Consider the following 18,375-nt stretch of genomic DNA (forward strand, 5'->3'; position numbering starts at 1 on the left):
TAGTCCATTTAAAACATTTGTTTATTATATAAAGGATTTTCTTTTGTATTTTTATATTGTAAGAAAACAAAAAGTGGGGGAGGGGGTAGTAAGGAGAGAAAATTGTAGGATTTAATTGGGTTTTGGGGTTTGTGGTCCCAAAAAGAGTATAGGGAAATATTTTTTTATTAGTGGTCCCTTCCCTATTTAGTAACGTGTCAAGTATTTTGAAACGGACGAAAATGAAATAGATTAAAATACAAGTTTAAATTATTCTTTCCCTATATCATCTCTATTACGTAATGTTAACACTGAAATAGGTATTAGTTATAAATTGAGCATTATTTATATCTACATCTCTAACTTCAAGGGGGTAATAATTATAAGAATATATAAGGGCAACTTCTATTATTTCCCATCAGTTTTAATTCCAGACTAATTTTAATTAGGAAAACGATAAACTAAGAAGCTAAAAAAGGAAATATCGAGGATAGATTAACATTAATTATACCGATTTACGCGTGATTTTGTCATGAATTCCCAACTTAATTCCGTTTTAGGAACTATATGATTATTGTACAAGTATTAAACACATACAAAATTTGTTATAGAACCAAAAACTATACAAAATTAATCATCACAATATAGGTACTTTAATTTATTTATTTTTGGTGTCAATAAATGAATCATGATAACAGATTTCCAAAAGTCATGTATGCAACACAATTAAAAAAGTGAACAAAATCATCTAAGAACGTATACAATATGTCAAAATAGGTATCAATGTACAAAGATTTGAAGTACAAAACATGAGATTATTGTCCTATCCAATGTAGACGACCACTCAGTTTACTCTTTGGGTTGGGTAGCAGGAGAAACTCCACCAGTAGTCGGCCTATAAAGCATAGAAAATGAGAGATTATTAAGAGATGTTAAGAATAAATTTAAAGGAAACCGCGGTTCAATTTGAGAAGACATCTAGAGATCGAATGTGTAACTTACAGGCCAACAGACACTTTAAAAGCATCATAGATACCCCATTGAGCACCAGTAAGAGTTCCAATCATGACTATACGAAGGGGAAGACCACGCGTAAATAAACCTAATAGTCCTAACTTCTTCACAGCCTGCAGAGGATGTATTATACAAAATTAGCAAGAATGTCAATAGAGTAACGATGTAATAATGTAACAAGGATGAAATTTGGAAGCGTACATCAGCAACGGATGCACCCTTGGCATTGTTGAGAAAGGAAACTAAGTTGTCTGCAGGATGTGATACAACAGCACAAAATATTCCAGCAATATATCCACCAGCAAAGCTAACACCTAGCTGCATTGTCTTGCTACACTCGTCTTTAGGTGTCGGAATGGCATGCTTGTACATTAGCTCCACAATGGTCTCAAATGATGCAAACTTCATCATTGTATCTGCAATTAAAATCAAGTCAAATTTGGCATTTTTCTCATCACTATCATACTACACCTTATCACTACTAGATATGCAAACTCTGTTCCTGAAGCATTATTATTAATGAATATGAAAAACTTTATTAAGACATTAGCAAATTACTAAGCTTATTAAATTCAATCACATAAGCTAGTATCATTTGATATTTGTTATAAGATATTTACACATAAAATTCAGTTCAATCACCTAAATAGGTCATATATATAGACATGAGAATTTATTAAGAAAAAAACGACGAAAACCAGATAAAACAAGTTGACTTACAAGGAATCTGACGGCCCCATAGAGGAACTTGTCCTTTGAACAATCTGTAAGAAAGAAATTCAATCTTGTAGATAAGAAGTTGTAGCTAGACATTATCATGATTGTTGATGATAAAAGGAAAAACCAACTGTAGTAAGTGAGAAACCATGCATACCCCATAACACCTTCAGACTTGACAAAATTAGGCAGGCCATCAGACAGGCCTTGTGCAAACCCGGGCTGAGTTTGCACACGAACTTTCACAGCCTCGAAAGGGCAAAGAGCAACATCAGCAATCACCTCTGCGGATGCAGAGCCAGCCAAGATAATCAGAGTTTTGTATTTGGTTGCGTACTCAGGACCTGCAATATCTGAATAATACTTCTTGAAGAACTCATAGCCGCAGTATTTGAAAGCTCCTTGAGCACTGTAACCAAGAAAAGTTGGTGCCCAACCCTTGAACAACCCCTTAATCCCTTGCTCTCTCATCAAAATTCCGAACCCAGAGCTTATGTTTTTATACTTTGCTGGATCAATCTGAACAATCAGGTAACTTTTATGAGATATATTGCTGAAGCTTAGGACCAAAAACCTCTTGCAGAATATCCCAAGAAAAAGACTCCAAACAAAAACCCAACTTCTAAATTCACAACATAATAAAGTATTTACATCTTAGATTATATGACACATTAAGTACATGTAACTAACCGGAGGCGTAATATCAATAGGAAACCATTATACTCTAATCAGAAAAACAAAAAAGATGATTAAGATGAAAATTTACCTGCATATTACACTTGACAAGATCAAGAGGAGTAACAGCAGTATGAGTAAGACCGCAGCTAAGCATTCCACCAGCAGTACAAGCTGCATAGAATGCGGGCGAATACATCTTTATCTTCTCACTAGGAGAAGCAACCATGATGTTAGTCTTTGACACTACTCCATTTGTTGATGATGAAGGGAGAAGAAAGTTGTTAGACTTCGAGGAATCGTAAGTGGCATGATCAAATTGAAGAGAACTCAAAGAGGAGGAGGAGGAGGACAACGAAGAGGGGTATAGGAAGGAGGGGATCATCGAGGAGTGACTATAGTTCTCGAAGATCACCATCTTTGTTATTATTGCACAAAGTGCCAAAGGTTAGAATATAATGTAGGAAATCAATTGTTAATGTACATATAAATAAATTGGATTTGTCTGAAAATTCAAAGGGAAGAATCATTTGTGCTTGTTGACCAAAAAAAATATGGAAAACGTAAGCATGGAGGTGTACTTGAAGCATAATTTCTTACTTTCCTGGCAAATTGGAAGGTTGTCAACTTTGACATTTTCTAAAATGTTGCTCTTATACAGTATACGTGAAACATTCTCACCTGCTAAAGTCACCGTGTGTAGAATAGGATATACAACGGTTGTATAAGATATTTGTTTGATTGGGAAAGTAAACAGGGTAGCTAACTAGTCGATGATAAATGTAGAACACCTTGTTAGTTTTATGCTGCTCATTTTGCAGAGTAATTAAAGCTTAGTTTAAATTTGGCCTTATTCTTTGTAGAGTTTTGATTCATCCCAAAAGAATCATGCATGTAATTTTTCTTGAATCGAACAATGTACATGATACACCCAACAAAGGTAACAGATGAACCTTCTTTGTTACATAGCTACTCCGCTATCTTCTTTTGCAAAGACTTTTTATTTCTTACTTGTAAATTTTGATATATTGCACTTGAAAGTTGACATGAATAACTCAAGTTCTGTTAATTTTACATTCTTACCATTCATGTTGCTCGTGTTTTATAGAAATTCTTACAGGAATCAAGCTGCAAGAACCCATAGATGTGCAGCTTTTAAGGTGAACATTCAAGCTATAATATCAAGCTCCTCTGCAGAAAAAAATAATAGATTATTGAGCTGTTCATATTAGTAAGTACTTGTGAATTACCATGGTCTCTATCTCCCTTATCAACTCTAAAAGTCACATAAGCAAATGAGATAGACTTTACAATGATAACCAAGTCGCTCTTTGTATTATGAACCCTGTTTTTCATTACTAGGATTAATCACTCCGTATTGAGTTGGATATGTGTATGAACAAGTTTAAACTGCGATTCAGTATTATTGCTAGTTCATGTTCTTTCATCGGAGCGAATTTCTAGTATGTACTTTGTATACTTGCCAAGATTGAAGATGGAAAACAATTTAAATATGTAATTGGCAAATTGAGTACATTCAAAATCTACATCTCCAACTTCAAGGGGCTACTACTTTTCATAACTATAGCTACTCAAATTTATCATAGAAACAAAAGTTATCTTGTATAACTATATGGTAATTTTGTACACGTATTAAGCACATACAAAATTCATCATAGAACCAAAAATTATACAATTGATCATCACTAGCTACTTCACTTTATTTGTTTTTGATATCTATAAACGAGTTCTTAAAACCCATTCACAAAGATAAACGAATTCATGTAAGAATGTTGTATGCAATCTGTCAAAATAGGCATCAATGTACAATTATGAGAAGAATTTTAGTTTCCACAATTGTCCACTGTTGATGACAACTAACTTCACTCTTTAGCTTCGGAAGCAGAACCTCCACCAGTAGTTGGCCTATAAAGCACACAAAATGAGGAGTTCAGAGAAGTTAAAAATGTATTTCGAGGAAAGCATGAGTCGATATGATGAGAACACAACTAGAGTATGTAACTTACAAGCCAACAGACACTTTAAAAGCATCATAGATACCCCATTGAGCACCAGTCAGGGTTCCAATCATGACTATACGAAGGGGAAGGCCACGCGTAAATAAACCCACTAGTCCTAACTTCTTCACAGCCTGCAGAATTTAAAATGTGTTAATGGAGGCTTATAAACTTTATGCAATACAGAATTTGGTACTATAAATTGATTTTATAGAATTGAAAAGATACAGAATAATGTAATAAGGATTAAATTTGGAAGCTTACATCAGCAACAGATGCACCCTTGGCATTGTTTAGGAAGGAAACTAAGTTGTCTGCAGGATGTGATACAACAGCACAAAATATTCCAGCAATATATCCACCAGCAAAGCTAACACCAAGCTGCATTGTCTTGCTACACTCGTCTTTAGGTGTCGGAATGGCATGCTTGTACATTAGCTCCACAATGGTCTCAAATGATGCAAACTTCATCATTGTATCTGCAATCAAAACCAAGTCGAATTTTACCTTCCCATTACCGCCATACTTAAAGCATTATTAATGAATATGAAAAACTTATTAAGACATTGGAAAATCACTGAGCTTATTCAATATTTCAATCACATAAGGTAGCATCATCCGATTTTTGTTCTAAGATATGTAGACGTAATATTCATTTCACCTAAATAGTTCATACTCGTATATATATAGACATGAGAGCTGAAGAAAATAGATGACGAAAACCAATGAAAGGAGAATAAGTTCACTTACATGGAATCTGACGGCCCCAAAGAGGAACTTGTCCTTTGTACAATCTGTAAGAAAATGCTCAATCTTATAGGTAAGAAGTTGTAGCTTGATAATATTGCAAGTTTTTTTGACAAAAAATATAAGGAAAGGCCAATTGTTATTATACCCCATAACACCTTCAGACTTGATAAACTTAGGAAGACCGTCAGACAGGCCTCGAGCAAAGCCAGGTTGAGTCTGCACACGAACTTTCACAGCCTCGAAAGGGCAAAGAGCAACATCAGCAATCACCTCTGCGGATGCAGAGCCAGCCAAGTATATCAGAGTTTTGTATTTGGCTGCGTTCTCAGGACCCGCGATATCTGAATAATACTTCTTGAAGAACTCATAACCCCCCATTTTGAAAGCTCCTTGAGCACTGTAACCAAGAAAAGTTGGTGCCCAACCCTTGAACAACCCCTTAATCCCTTGCTCTCTCATCAAAATTCCGAACCCAGAGCTTATGTTTTTATACTTTGATGGATCAATCTGAATAATCAGGTAACTTTTATGAGATATATTGCTGAAGCTTAGGACCAAAAACCTCTTGCAGAATATCCCAAGAAAAAGACTACAAACAAAAACCCAACTTCTAAATTCACAACATCATAAAGTATTTACATCTTAGATTATATGACACATTAAGTACATGTAACTAACCGGAGGCATAATATCAATAGGAAACCATTAAACTCTAATCAGAACAACAAAAAAGATGATTAAGATGAAAATTTACCTGCATATTACACTTGACAAGATCAAGAGGAGTAACAGCAGTATGAGTAAGACCGCAGCTAAGCATTCCACCAGCAGTACAAGCTGCATAGAACGCGGGCGAATACATCTTTATCTTCTCACTAGGAGAAGCAACCATGATGTTATTCTTTGACGCTACTCCATTTGTTGATGATGAAGGGAGAAGAAAGTTGTTAGACTTCGAGGAATCGTATGTGGCATGATCAAATTGAAGAGAACTCATAGACGAGGAGGAGGACGACAAAGAGGAGTATAGGAAGGAGGGGATCATAGAGGATTGACGAGAGTTCTCAGAGATCACCATTGTTGTTGATATTGCAAAAAATGCTCAAGGTTAGAAAATGATTTAGGAAAGCAGTTAATATATAATTATATATTTGCAATTGTATGAAAATTCAAAGAACATTTTATACTTTTTTATTACTTCGTATTATATGTTGAAACGTGGATTGACCAAGAAAGTTGGAAAAGTAAGCATGGAGGTGTATTTGAATTTGAAGCATAATACTAAGCATGTTAATCATCAATGTCGTCTTAAAAGACTCTACTTTTCTGCAAATTGAAAGGTCAGCTTTGGCTTTCTCTAGAATGTTGCTGTTATACATAAAATCTAAGTTGTCGACTTGTTCAATTTGTGTAAGACATTCAACGGTTGTACAAGATATATGTTTGAGTGGAGAAGCAAATAAGGTAAGCCAATTTATGATAAATGTAGATCACCTTGTTAGTTTTATCCTGCTTGTTTTGCAGAAATTGCAGTTTACAGCTTAACATGGCATTTTATAAATTTTGCGAGCGAATTCCCTCCAAAAGAAACATGCATGTAATTAGTCTTCAATCGATCGATGTACATGATACGCCCAACTTGGTGAGGTGTTTTTACATTGATCTTAGTCAGTGATTATTACAAAATTCGAGTAACTTTGAATTTTGGCTCACATAACGGATTATAATCCAATTCCTGTGTACCATCAACAAATCAACTGTACAACTGACTAGAGATAATGTACAGGACATGGTAATAATTTAACACATGCAAATAAATAAATACGTAATTCTGCAAGAGTGGATAAGAAAAAAGAGATTTTACATAGAGCATAAATCACTCCTCATCGTCTTCATCATCATCGTCAGGTAAGCCAGTATCGTCTCCAACTCCTTCAAGCAGCTGGTCAACATCCTCTCCTAGCTCCAACAGCCTAGCAGTAAGTCTCTCAACTTTGCTTTGCTCTTGTCCTAAGCAAACAAGTAAGTCATTTAACTCTGCCTCACTATCCTTCTGCGCTTCTTCTCTCGCTTCCTCTTTAATTGCCTCAATATCTGGGTAAGGTGAAGCGCCCCCACTTCTTAAAGACTTGACCTCTTTCTCGAATTGGGAGTTGGCCTGTTCCAGACTGCAATAAGCATCGGATAAGCTCTTCAATTCAGACTCCATTTTACTAGCCAAATTCTGGTACATGGAAACATCATTTCCAAGTTTAGCGTTCTCATTCTTGAGCATCTCAAGTCGCTGAGTTGCTTCTCGCAGTTCTCTGCGGTATGTCTCCACCTGGACTCTCTCTGACGGCCCACCAGTCTTTTGCTCAGACCCTGTGCCTGACATAGCCATGCCTTCAGCTAAGCTAGCATTACGGCCAAGGAGATCCTTCACAAGACAAAATAGTTCACAGTTTATCAAAGCCATTTCCATCGGTTCCCAAATATAAAGTTATAATGTTACATAAATCCTCTATTCAATAAATTAAAAAATTCCAAAAATAGGAATGATGTATATATATGTTAAATTCGGCGATTCTTAGTTTCTTATACTACAGGAAGACAAAATTATAGCTTCCAGATGATTAAACATCCCCACTGCCACTCCATACACAATAAGTAATTAAATAAATGAAAGAAAACTTCAAATTGGAAGGGAAGCAGATAGATAAAGACTTCAGATTAAACTGTTTACCTGGATTTCAGAGCACTGTTTCTCCACGAAGGTTTTAAGACGCTTAATATAATCCCCATCACTCTCCCCACTTCTTTGATCCAATTCAGCAGGAACAACTGCCACCTTTGCTTTTGGATTACTATAAACCTCGACAAATCTCTCTCTTATGTTAATCTCCAAGCTACCAACCATTGCAACAAAGCCAGCATCAAAGAGTGAAGCCAGAATTGGATGCACCTCATTGTCAGTTCTCTTGTCCGTCACACTAGCATCATCTTGTTCGTTGTCAACATCCTCCATACTAGCACCATTGGATCTAGTCAAAGGTTTGTGCTGTTCAGAAAGCTTCTTGGAGGAAAACAGGAAGTTCTTTTGCATCTCATCAAACTTCAGAAAGAATGAGGTAAGCCCAGCTTTTTGACTGATTGCATCAACTATGCCGTAAGAATCTTTACCATTTTCAATACACTTATTGTACAGAACACACTCTCCCAAAAGAACAGCAGCTAGCCCCCGAGTGCATACTGTTGCAGATTGATTTGTCAGCAACTCAAGAAGATAGGTGAGATGGGGGCGTGCATCAAGAAAACAATCCACCGCACTAGGGCAATCAACAAGCCACACTATCAGAAGTTTGAGAATCATTTCCTGAATGTAAAGATCTGCTTTTCCATTTGACTTTCCATCTTTACTATCCATGGAAGAAGAAACAGCCAAGTACTTTACCATGCGGTGCATTAATGGCTCAGGGGTCCCCATAGACTGCATTGTTGCCCCCAGCTCAACTTTTAAAGCCTGAAATTTTTGTCAAATTGAATACACAATGACATGTAAGCATAACACAGGCCAAATATAAGCTAGAGAAGGTGAACTAGAAGGGGCAATGAGATAAGAGACTATGGGTTTCCCAGTGGGAACAGAAGTTTAGAACATAAATATGATTAGTACAGAGAAATAAATAGACAAGAAATATACCTTCTCTTTGCACTGGGTGTTGTCCTTCAGCATATGAGACAAAACACTAGCAGCCCGTGCACATATCTGCACCAACAAAAAATAAATAAACAAATTACTGACCGTTTTATAAACCAAATATAGTAGACACTAGACAGATGGAGGTTGGAGGAAGTAAAATAATACAGGTATATATGGTATGCATGAAGAGAACAGGAAAAATGTTTAACAAATACCCTATGTTTTCTATTTTCTATTTCTTCTCTATTATTTCATAGGAAAGGGAAGCTTCACTTTAAATTTATTCTTATGGAAATATTATAGTGCGAGGTTGAGACATCAGCTACTACTTTGAGGCCTACACAGCCACCATATGCCATTTAAGATGTCTGAGTGTCAACACTGCTTACCATTTGGAAAATAGAAAGGGGTGGTTTTGAGCATATGCAAGGTGATTGACCACATAGGGCCCACAAAAAAGGGGCCTCAAATTTGGTATTTTGTTATACTAGTACTACTTTCGATATATACAAAGAGAGCATGTGCATCATATGTAAATTTGTTGGGTTTTGGAGATGTATTTTGAAACCTGCTCTTTTAATTTTCAATTTTATCATAAAATTGATAACTTATTAAAGTTTTATGTTTTGTTGATAAAAATTATCTTTGAATTTATGAATTAAAGGCCTGATTTTTAAATTTGCACAGGGCCTTTGTCGTTGTTGGCATTCATAGCCCTGCTCCTGTACAGCAAGACTAACAAGTTAAGGTCAAGATAGAATTCATGAAGTCAGTCACAAACATAGGCTAGCAAATTGGTACGAAGACCATCAATGGATTGACTGAAAGCATAAACTCATATTATGTTAGTTGTTACAGGTTCTTTTATAAATCGTAGATATATATAAAATATTACCTCAAGATCACCATCACTTTCACTCATCGACAGACCATGGAGCAGCATACTGCAAAACAGAGACCTTTTCTGAATAACTACCCTAATCAAACAATACTGCAAAGATATCAGATGGGATGTCAGAAAAGAACCTTCCAAATGACATATTTACATCATCTTCTAGTGGAGCATGAGCCATTGACTGTGGCTGGGGTGTCAATGTGGATGCTAATAGTCGCTGACCATCAGGATTATTCTGTTTTAAGCAAGGTAGGCAAAAAATCATTTCCAACCATCATGGCCCATTTGGTAGCAATTTATAAATAATGGTAATGAAAATGAATTTAAATATAATTATGGCAAGCAAAATAACATCATAGTGTCTATAGTAATGCAATCTCATCACCAAACTTGTGTTTTTCTTTAAGAATGTCCATTACCACCTAATACCACACCACAAATGGTATGGTTGGTAATGAATATTTGTGAAGAAAAATTGATAATTTGGAGTGAACTAGCATTACCATGGAAATGGACACTTATTTTTCTTACATATAAATGTAAAAATTCAGTCCCATTCCCACCATTTATTACCAATTTACCACTTACCAAACGGGCTATCAGTGACATACCAATTAAGTCCTCCCAAAGTAGTCCTAAAAGACTATATCCAGAAAGCTTTTGGACTAGGTAGCGGCCTTATAGCACTACCTGTTCATCATATTCTCCATTTCTCCTTTTTTTTTTTCCCCACTCTTTAAAAAAAATATTAAAAAAAAAAAAAAAAAAAGAATCTTTATATACTTCAGTCTACCTACCTCACAAAAGTTCTTGAAAACATAATCGGCATCAACAAACTCTTGCATGCTAGAAGTTCGTAAAATGATTCGAAGAATGGAATTTAGAGCAGGTTCTACTTGTGGTTCTTCTCCAAGAACTTTGCTAGCAAGCTCGTCAATGTTCTTAGGATGTCGAGCAATTATATCACCAATACAATGTAGAGCCTGAAACAATTTAGCAACACTATTGTGAAGATTATGGTTACACACATCACCAGTAGAAGAAAACAGCATCAACAATACTAGGATCCGTTAGGAAGAATAATAACCAACAGAGAACCACAAGGAAGAATATATCATACCGCACAACGAACAGTAACAGGAGCCCATTGGCTCTCAACTCCTAGCATAAGGAGATAATCCAATACTTTTCTCTGCAATAAATGAGTAGAATATATAATAAAAAGATATAATAAAAAGATTAATAAAAATTCACTCTCAAGACAAGCTGAAACAAAAGTGCAATAAAAATAAGGGTTTGACAAACCTGAACCAAGACTGTCTTGTTGGTCATACTATTCGTATCTTTCCCTGTTTCAGCTTGTGGACCACTGGCTATCAGCAGATTAACAGTCTCCAATGTGCTGAGCAGATTTATTGTCTACTGGTATGATGGTTTTTAACAGGAGAATAAAATATACCAGTGAGCCATTCAAAGTTAAGAACATAGTTATTATAAGTAAATAAATGTATCAGGTTACATAAGTTTCCAACCTTTTGCTGTGTAAAGCTATAAGAGACTCCTCGAAGCCTCAAAAGTGATATTATAGGATCAAATCCCACTGTCTCCCTCAATAGAGTCTAATCCACGTATGTGAAAGGACATAGTTAGCAGTAGAATACGGTCAATATACAACCAAATCAACAAATTCAATAGGAACTTACCTGATTAGAGGTATTGTTACGCAATATATTATTCAAGAGTTGAAGACAATCCTGCACAAAAATGAAGTAAGCATAAGCCCTAAGTAACTTCAGAACTTTCAGGCATTAAAAATAAACAGTATCAAGCAAAGAGAAGAAAAGGCATCAGAGCTCGTAGTTCAAAAAACCCAAAGGTCGTTTTTCAGCATCAGGTTACAAGGATGTGTTATTGCGAGGACTGAACATACCAAGCCCGAGTTCATAATAATCCAATTTTTGGTTAGGGATCTAAGTCTATAATAAAGATGACAAACAAGAATCTGAAAAGGAAAGGATAGCATAGCTGATGCAATTTGGTGCAACCCTAAGGGGTTTTATTTCATGTTGCTACTAGTTCTAAAGCATGACTGACAAATTTTAAGACAGCTATTCTTCTTATTTTAGAGTGTTAGTATACAAATTATCTCTTACTATAATTTCTTTTATTAAATGTAAAGAAGAAGAGCTTCCCAAAGTATGGAAATATGCACAATTGCACACTGAGTCTGAGAATCAGCTCACCTGAACAACAACTCCACCATCCGAACCACCTTCCTCTTTCATAATGGTAAATATCTTCTCAAAAGCTCCTTCAAACACTACAATTTTTTGTATTTCCTACATAAAAGAAACAATTCTTAGTAAACAAGATGCATGCTAACTGCTCAAGTAAAGCATCAACGGGGAATTCCAACCTCAGCTTCACGAGTCAAGTACGTAAGGAGCAGCAAGGCCTCATTGCGTATAACCTAGCAGAAAGACCAAATAAAATGTTTCAGCAAAGCCCAAAATAATATTGAAGGGAAGGCAAAACAAATGGTAAAATGAGGAGGGAAACAGAAGAATTTTGGACATAGTATGTATAGCAGGTATTAAATAATATTAGAAAGTCGTATCCAGGGATTAAAAAAAAATATGTGGCACCCCAACCTAATCTCAGTAAAATAACTAAATGTGAAAACCAGTTTTACATAATTATGTCAGATTCATGAGCTATTGCAAGAATATTAATCATTTCCAATAACACGTTACCTCACGATCCATCAGCATGTCCATCAGTCGAGTTATGCCACGAGGAATAGTCAAAATTGACTCTTGTAATCTGAACATAAGTGCATCATGAGTCACTATACAGCTCAAAATATAATACCTCTTTTTTTTAGTTGACACGCTTTGACTTTTGAGTTTTGACACTATTCACAAATTGTACTCTGACAAGCTTTTGTGATTTATAGCTACGACAAAACATAGTCATGTGGGATATTGTTTGAATCGTTTCAATGTAAATTTTATTAATATCAACTTTTTATAAATTTTTACATATTGATAATTAGAGATTTTTCACCCTTAAAATTGTGTGTTGGCAAACATGATTAAAAAAATGTGTTAACTAAAAAAAACGAAGGAAGTATAATATAAGAGAGAAAATATACAGGTAGACAAACACCTGTTTAGCGAATTTGTGAGAAGAGCAGTTAATACTTGTAGGGTATAGTATCTTACATAGAAATCATCCTCCGCCTGAAAGGTGAAAAATATTGCACATTAAACAAGCAAAGAACTCAATAAATTATATGACTAAATGAATGAGATACATAAACAGTTCTCACCAACAAGCTGAGAAGGAGAGATATGTTGTCTACTTCTCTTGATAATAAATCAGCATTCAACTTAGATGGCTCCACTTCAATCTTTGCCATTTTTGCATGATTAAGAGGAGTCAAAGAACTAACAAGGGTTTCTAAAGCACCTCGAATCTGTATGCACCAAGTAGAAAATATTTTAGTGACTCAACATTCTATAAGTAGCTATAAGGCAACAAAGAAAGTATCTGATGGACTCTGTTCTGCTAAGTAAACCGACCAAAACTGTTATTCACTGGAAAGTATGGGAAAAAAAAGGTTCTGTGTATTAAGCACAGTGTCGATGTTAAGGAAAAAATTACAAAGATAATATGGTCTATGTTAATAGAACCCCAAACATTTGTGCCCATCACAACATGAATATCAATTCAGGCAAAAGGAAAGATGAAACCAGTAGTTCAAAATGTGTCCAAGTTCAGATATTCACTCTGTTCTTCATTGACCCTTCTACTTTCCATTTATGTGCGTACCTCTTTTATCTTCCTAATTTTAATTTATTCCTTTCATGGAAAAGAAAACTAATTTTACTTTATTCCTTTCATGGAAAAGATATTTTTTTCTGTATCACTCCCTCGCCCCGCCACATGGTCCACTTATACTACTTAATAAAAATAAATGGATTACATAATACATCCCATCCCCACCCCCCCCCCCACCCCTCTCTAGTTTTTATTGCTACAATGAAAAGGAAGATTAATGAGATGGAGGAAGTACACAGCTTGAACTTCAGACTCACTGGAATTCCCTAAACTGCAGTAAGTTCAATATCCACTGGGGTGGAATAATTCAGATCTTTCTCTTGTCATCTCAGTTAACTCAGTATAGAAGCTTTACTAGAAAGCATAATGTAAAGAGACAAATCTAGTGGATTGATAATAGAGGGAAAAACAATAGAAATTTATGTTTGAACGATCATAGGGAAGCACAGTAAGGACCTTCACATACAGTGTATTTTGGATTCCAGGAAAGGATTGAAATTATAATAATAGATATATTAATACACATTGAAATGAATCTAACAAGATCCCACATAATAATTTAATGTCTTATGTTTTCGTGAAAAAGGTGCGGTCAAAGTTTTTGCTGACCTTATAAAATTGTATGTAGCACTTAATATGGGATGTCAGGAGTTCATAAAATGAGCATATGATAAGTAAATACAACACTTGCAGCAGTATCATATACATCACCAACTGTTAGGAAAAATAATGTCTAATAAAAGTGAAGAATTCAAACCATTTCTACGTCATCTCGCTCATCCTTCAGCACACTTAGTAATACTGGCATGCCTGCAAACCCAAAAGAGAAAATATGAGAGAAATCAATCTAGTGTATTGCAGTCCAAGAAAGTTTTACCACGAGAAAGATACCAACCCATTGCTCCAAAAGCTAGCTGTGCAGAATGGTTTTCTGCAACAACAGATTGAAGTTCAACCATTGCCATCCTTCTATCCTCAGCCTTTGCACCATTATTTATTCGATCAAGCAACCGTTCAACATAACTATCAACCAAAGAAAATCAATTATGTAGCATATACAGTGAGGAGTGGAAAGATCACCAACATCGGAATATTACATTTCAAAGAAATCACAGGCTCCAACTTACAAAAAACAACATAAATCTCCTAACACTATTCATGCTTGCAGATATAGTAGAAAACTTTAGGCTCTACAGTTTCTGTCATACCTTTTGAGGCTCTGTATAGGCCCAACTCTGCACCTCCACATCTATTATCCCTGCCAAATTACCCCTTTTCTCTCCCCAACATCAATTTTCAATTTACAGGAAAGTTCCCCGGTTATTTTGCAGAAAAATGCAATTGATGATAGAATGCTTTGCTAGATATGTCACAAAATCGTGCTACTTGGCAGAGCTAAGGGTGATGGTCAGAAAGAAAAATAGGGATAAAGTTACAAGCTTTTCTAGTGCAGATGCAAGAAGACTCAAAAACATTTAATTTAGTTGATCTATGTAGTTATTGGTTGTGGATAATATTATAGTTCTAAGTTGCAATTGCTTATTTGGACTAATTTAAGTTAACTAATGGACAACTTACGGGCTTGCATCTGTTTCGTCTACCCTGATTGACTTCAACACATTAACCTTTGCATGTTAGTTAGAATTACATCATTTTAGAGTTTATGTTAGTTAGAAATTATCTTGAGAGGCTTGTTCTCTCCAAAAGTGCTAAAACAAACTAAAAAAAGTACTCAACAATAATCTCCACAATTTTTCTCTCACCTATCTCCTCTTTATATAGAATTTCCTTCCTCTTTACACTGATTTTAACAACTTATTATGCTTTGCCTACACTACTACTCCTATCTATTAGTCTAGTCAATTACATACTTGTATAGTTGTATTATCTTTTATTTCCAGGTCTGAATGCAAAAAATCTACCTTCTTTCCCCAGCAATTTTCTGGCACAAATTTCCAGTTCATTACAAACAATTCCTCTCCCCCTCCCAACAACCCACATGGCTTCATTCAAATCATTCCCATTAAGGAACCAGCAATCTTTAGTCTGATAATACACCTCCCTATAACCTTCCATCTATAAAACTTTGATCTCCCTCTTTTCAGCACAATAATTTACCTCCCAAATTGTCCATAAAAAGTCATATGATCTACCCCACAATCTTTATCAATGGAATATATTATCACATTTAATTGAATGTACAGATAGCTACACCAACCTTTTACCTCAAATCCAACAGCAATATTCTTCATTTACCCACTTAGTTTCAAGCCTATCAGGATTCAAGCATAAAACATAATGTACCACAGGATCAAACTTCTAAAATTCCTGGCATAATGGGAGACAAGCTTTTCTTTATGTTCCTTGAAGACTAATTGCTATAATTGAAAGTGAAGGTTTCATCTGCCCATCATAATCAGTCAGCTGAGCCTCGAAATGCATTCAGTTAAGGTTCTTGAAGGGTCATTCTGATAATAATAACTTCCTTCATCCGAAATCAATATCAACATAATATAGCGTAGGATATGACACTATTTTAATCAATGACCCTCTATTGTAGTTCGATTATTCTCATATTCTCCTCGTTACTAACCTTTATAAGAGTATATAGGGAAAGCCAAAGACAAATCATAACTATTTTAGAAAATGCAACTTTTTACATACATCCTAAAATAGTTAATCTGACTATTATTTCCAAATGGAGGGAGAGGTTAGTTAAAATAAGCCATAATTCCCAGTATAATTCATAGAAAGTGTATGTAAATTAGCCACGGAATATATGCACAATAACTCACCTATCTTCATTTGAAGTAGCATTATCATTTCCGAACACACGCCCAACAACTCCCTGTCAAGAAATTGCCACAATTTTAAAATGCTTTTAGTGCTGTCAAAAGATATTCAATATAAAAGCAAACAGAGATACAAACTCCCAATGCTTAAATCAACTACAAGCATTAGTAAGGGAACTCATTCTCCAAGAATGTCTATATAGACTAGTATACAATTATTTTTCAACATTAACAAAAAATTACCCCAAATCTCCAACGCCTACAAACAGGCTCCCGCCTAAGGCAGAGTAAGAAAGCTGCGGTATGAAGCCTTATCCCATAGATAACAAAAAAAGTTCACAAAAACCCGAAAATACACTCTAAGTTTATTATGCCCCTACTCAACACTATGTTTGAGCTCACATTGATCAATTCAATAATATGATGCACGATTCATGATGCTGCCGTAGAGCCAAGAATAGTATAATGACTAATATCACATTCATCAATAATTATCATCACACCCGAAATTACAGATGATATGTGAATAAAAGTTTACGAAGATAGATGACATATGCAAGAGGAATTGAGATGAACCTTATAGCCAGATACAAAATCCATCCTAATTAACTTGCCACTTCAACCGCGTTCGTGCTAACCTGAACATCAGTAATCACAGAATAATGTAAATTAAAATTTGTAACCCCAAATGATTGAATTCTTATCTATTATCAAATGATTAAAGTTGGAGTCTTTAAACTCTTTAATATCAAATTAAGCCCGTCCCTAAGCGAGGGCAAGAGGGGCAGCCGCCCGAGGCCGAAAGAAGGTTGTGATTCTAGTTTCTTCCTGACATTAAAGGATAATATAAACCAAAGTCTGCAACACATTATCAACTAAATTTGATTCAATTGTCACATTTAATTCTTCTCGCTTAAGAATATGAATTAATTATATTTATAGCAATGAAATCAGTCGTTATGATCTTTCATAACTTGAGTGATTATAATCAATACTACAATCATCCACCTTAGAAGATCCCTAAATTGAGTATACTGACAACTAAATCAACGATTAACAGTATATCGTGAAATTGATGTTCGATGATTTTAAAAAAATTAAAAATCTTACTTCAGAAGCTGCTTCAATTGAGGAGAGAAAGCTCAGAAATCGCTTCAATGGAGTATTCAGAGTACGCTTCAATGGAGGAGAGAGGGGGAAGGGTGTGCAGCGAGGCAGGGCAAGCGAGATGAAATAAGATCCAAAGGAGGAAAAGGAAAAAAATAAACATGGGAGGAGTACAAAATCCCAATTTAACTCCATTTGTTTATCACGAGGGCAAAAGTGTTTTAAGTAAACCTGGGCACGGGCCGGGTTGGCCCGCGTGCCGCCCGGCACGGCCCGCCGTTCGGAGCAGCCCGGCACGGCCCGAAGTCAAGCACGGCACGGCACGGCACGAAGTTCGACTTCCGTGCCACGGGCCGTGCCACGGACACGGTGGAGAATTCCCAGGCACGGCCCGGCACGAGCACGAGCAAGGCCCGCCATGCTGGCCCGCCGTGCTGGCCCGCAGGCACGGCCCGCGGGCCAACGGCTAGTTAAACGGCTAGTTAAACGGCTATAAACGGCTAGTTTTTTGCCAAAAATTCTATAAATACTCACCTCCATTTCATTCCCAAATCACAAAATCACAATCTCTTCTTCTTATCTCTTATATTCTCTAAATCTCTAATAATCCTTATTTTCTTAAATTCTCTAATTATTCTCTTAAATTCTCTAATTATTTTCCTAATATCGGAAAAAATTAAAAAGTTCGTAATCGTAATTAGTGGAGCGTTGAAGCACGGTTGTAAGATCTAAACTAATCTTAAATTTATTATTGTTTTATTGTTATTATTAGAATAATCTTGTTTAATTATTATTGTTGTTAATTGTTAATTTGTTATTGTTGTTGTTATAATTGTTGTTATTAATTATTATTATTGTTACAATTGTTGTTATTATTTATTTTTGTTGTTATTGTTATTGTTA

The 18,375-nt window shown here is 35.5% G+C and overlaps 3 protein-coding genes across 3 annotated transcripts; all 3 read right to left on the reverse strand.

Moving 5' to 3' along the window:
- Positions 1-631: 631 nt before the first annotated feature.
- On the reverse strand, positions 632-2,932 carry LOC110683943 (mitochondrial phosphate carrier protein 3, mitochondrial-like). The gene is made up of 6 exons (XM_021860339.1): positions 2,477-2,932; positions 1,868-2,229; positions 1,714-1,757; positions 1,195-1,409; positions 982-1,106; positions 632-874 (listed from the first exon to the last, which is right to left on the reverse strand). Exons 1-6 carry the CDS (start codon positions 2,801-2,803, stop codon positions 829-831), a joined length of 1,119 nt encoding a protein of 372 aa, XP_021716031.1. The 5' UTR covers positions 2,804-2,932; the 3' UTR covers positions 632-828.
- A 1,057-nt stretch (positions 2,933-3,989) lies between these two features.
- Positions 3,990-6,314, reverse strand: LOC110683998 (mitochondrial phosphate carrier protein 3, mitochondrial-like). Its single transcript, XM_021860391.1, has 6 exons — positions 5,908-6,314; positions 5,299-5,660; positions 5,154-5,197; positions 4,668-4,882; positions 4,413-4,537; positions 3,990-4,311 (listed from the first exon to the last, which is right to left on the reverse strand). The coding sequence occupies exons 1-6, from the start codon at positions 6,229-6,231 to the stop codon at positions 4,269-4,271; spliced, it is 1,113 nt and encodes a 370-aa protein (XP_021716083.1). The 5' UTR covers positions 6,232-6,314; the 3' UTR covers positions 3,990-4,268.
- A 413-nt stretch (positions 6,315-6,727) lies between these two features.
- LOC110683997 (golgin candidate 6-like) lies at positions 6,728-17,645 on the reverse strand. The gene is made up of 20 exons (XM_021860390.1): positions 17,476-17,645; positions 16,942-17,003; positions 16,369-16,421; positions 14,469-14,596; positions 14,331-14,383; positions 13,062-13,208; positions 12,899-12,972; positions 12,484-12,553; positions 12,147-12,200; positions 11,974-12,069; positions 11,434-11,484; positions 11,263-11,349; positions 11,036-11,149; positions 10,851-10,922; positions 10,528-10,713; positions 9,862-9,965; positions 9,731-9,779; positions 8,836-8,901; positions 7,879-8,655; positions 6,728-7,572 (listed from the first exon to the last, which is right to left on the reverse strand). The coding sequence occupies exons 2-20, from the start codon at positions 16,963-16,965 to the stop codon at positions 7,030-7,032; spliced, it is 2,748 nt and encodes a 915-aa protein (XP_021716082.1). The 5' UTR covers positions 16,966-17,003; positions 17,476-17,645; the 3' UTR covers positions 6,728-7,029.
- Positions 17,646-18,375: the final 730 nt, after the last annotated feature.

This window comes from Chenopodium quinoa, unplaced genomic scaffold (genome assembly GCF_001683475.1).
Source record: "Chenopodium quinoa cultivar QQ74 unplaced genomic scaffold, ASM168347v1, whole genome shotgun sequence".
In the NCBI taxonomy this organism is placed as follows: Eukaryota; Viridiplantae; Streptophyta; class Magnoliopsida; order Caryophyllales; family Amaranthaceae; genus Chenopodium; species Chenopodium quinoa.

What these genes read in the sequence shown, in the direction of transcription:
- LOC110683997 (XM_021860390.1), bottom strand. Translation starts at nt 16,965, where the DNA reads ATGGATTTTGTATCTGGCTATAAG. An exon ending in AGCGAGATGACGTAGAAATG is followed by an intron (nt 13,209 to 14,330) that starts GTTTGAATTCTT and finishes TGGTGCATACAG; the next exon opens with ATTCGAGGTGCTTTAGAAAC. An exon ending in ATGGTGGAGTTGTTGTTCAG is followed by an intron (nt 11,485 to 11,973) that starts GTGAGCTGATTC and finishes ATTTTTGTGCAG; the next exon opens with GATTGTCTTCAACTCTTGAA.
- LOC110683943 (XM_021860339.1), bottom strand. Translation starts at nt 2,803, where the DNA reads ATGGTGATCTTCGAGAACTATAGTCACTCCTCGATGATCCCCTCCTTC. An exon ending in TTGTCAAGTGTAATATGCAG is followed by an intron (nt 2,230 to 2,476) that starts GTAAATTTTCAT and finishes CTGATTGTTCAG; the next exon opens with ATTGATCCAGCAAAGTATAA. An exon ending in AAGTCTGAAGGTGTTATGGG is followed by an intron (nt 1,758 to 1,867) that starts GTATGCATGGTT and finishes TCTTTCTTACAG; the next exon opens with ATTGTTCAAAGGACAAGTTC.
- LOC110683998 (XM_021860391.1), bottom strand. Translation starts at nt 6,231, where the DNA reads ATGGTGATCTCTGAGAACTCTCGTCAATCCTCTATGATCCCCTCCTTC. An exon ending in TTGTCAAGTGTAATATGCAG is followed by an intron (nt 5,661 to 5,907) that starts GTAAATTTTCAT and finishes CTGATTATTCAG; the next exon opens with ATTGATCCATCAAAGTATAA. An exon ending in AGGGTGCATCTGTTGCTGAT is followed by an intron (nt 4,538 to 4,667) that starts GTAAGCTTCCAA and finishes TAAATTCTGCAG; the next exon opens with GCTGTGAAGAAGTTAGGACT.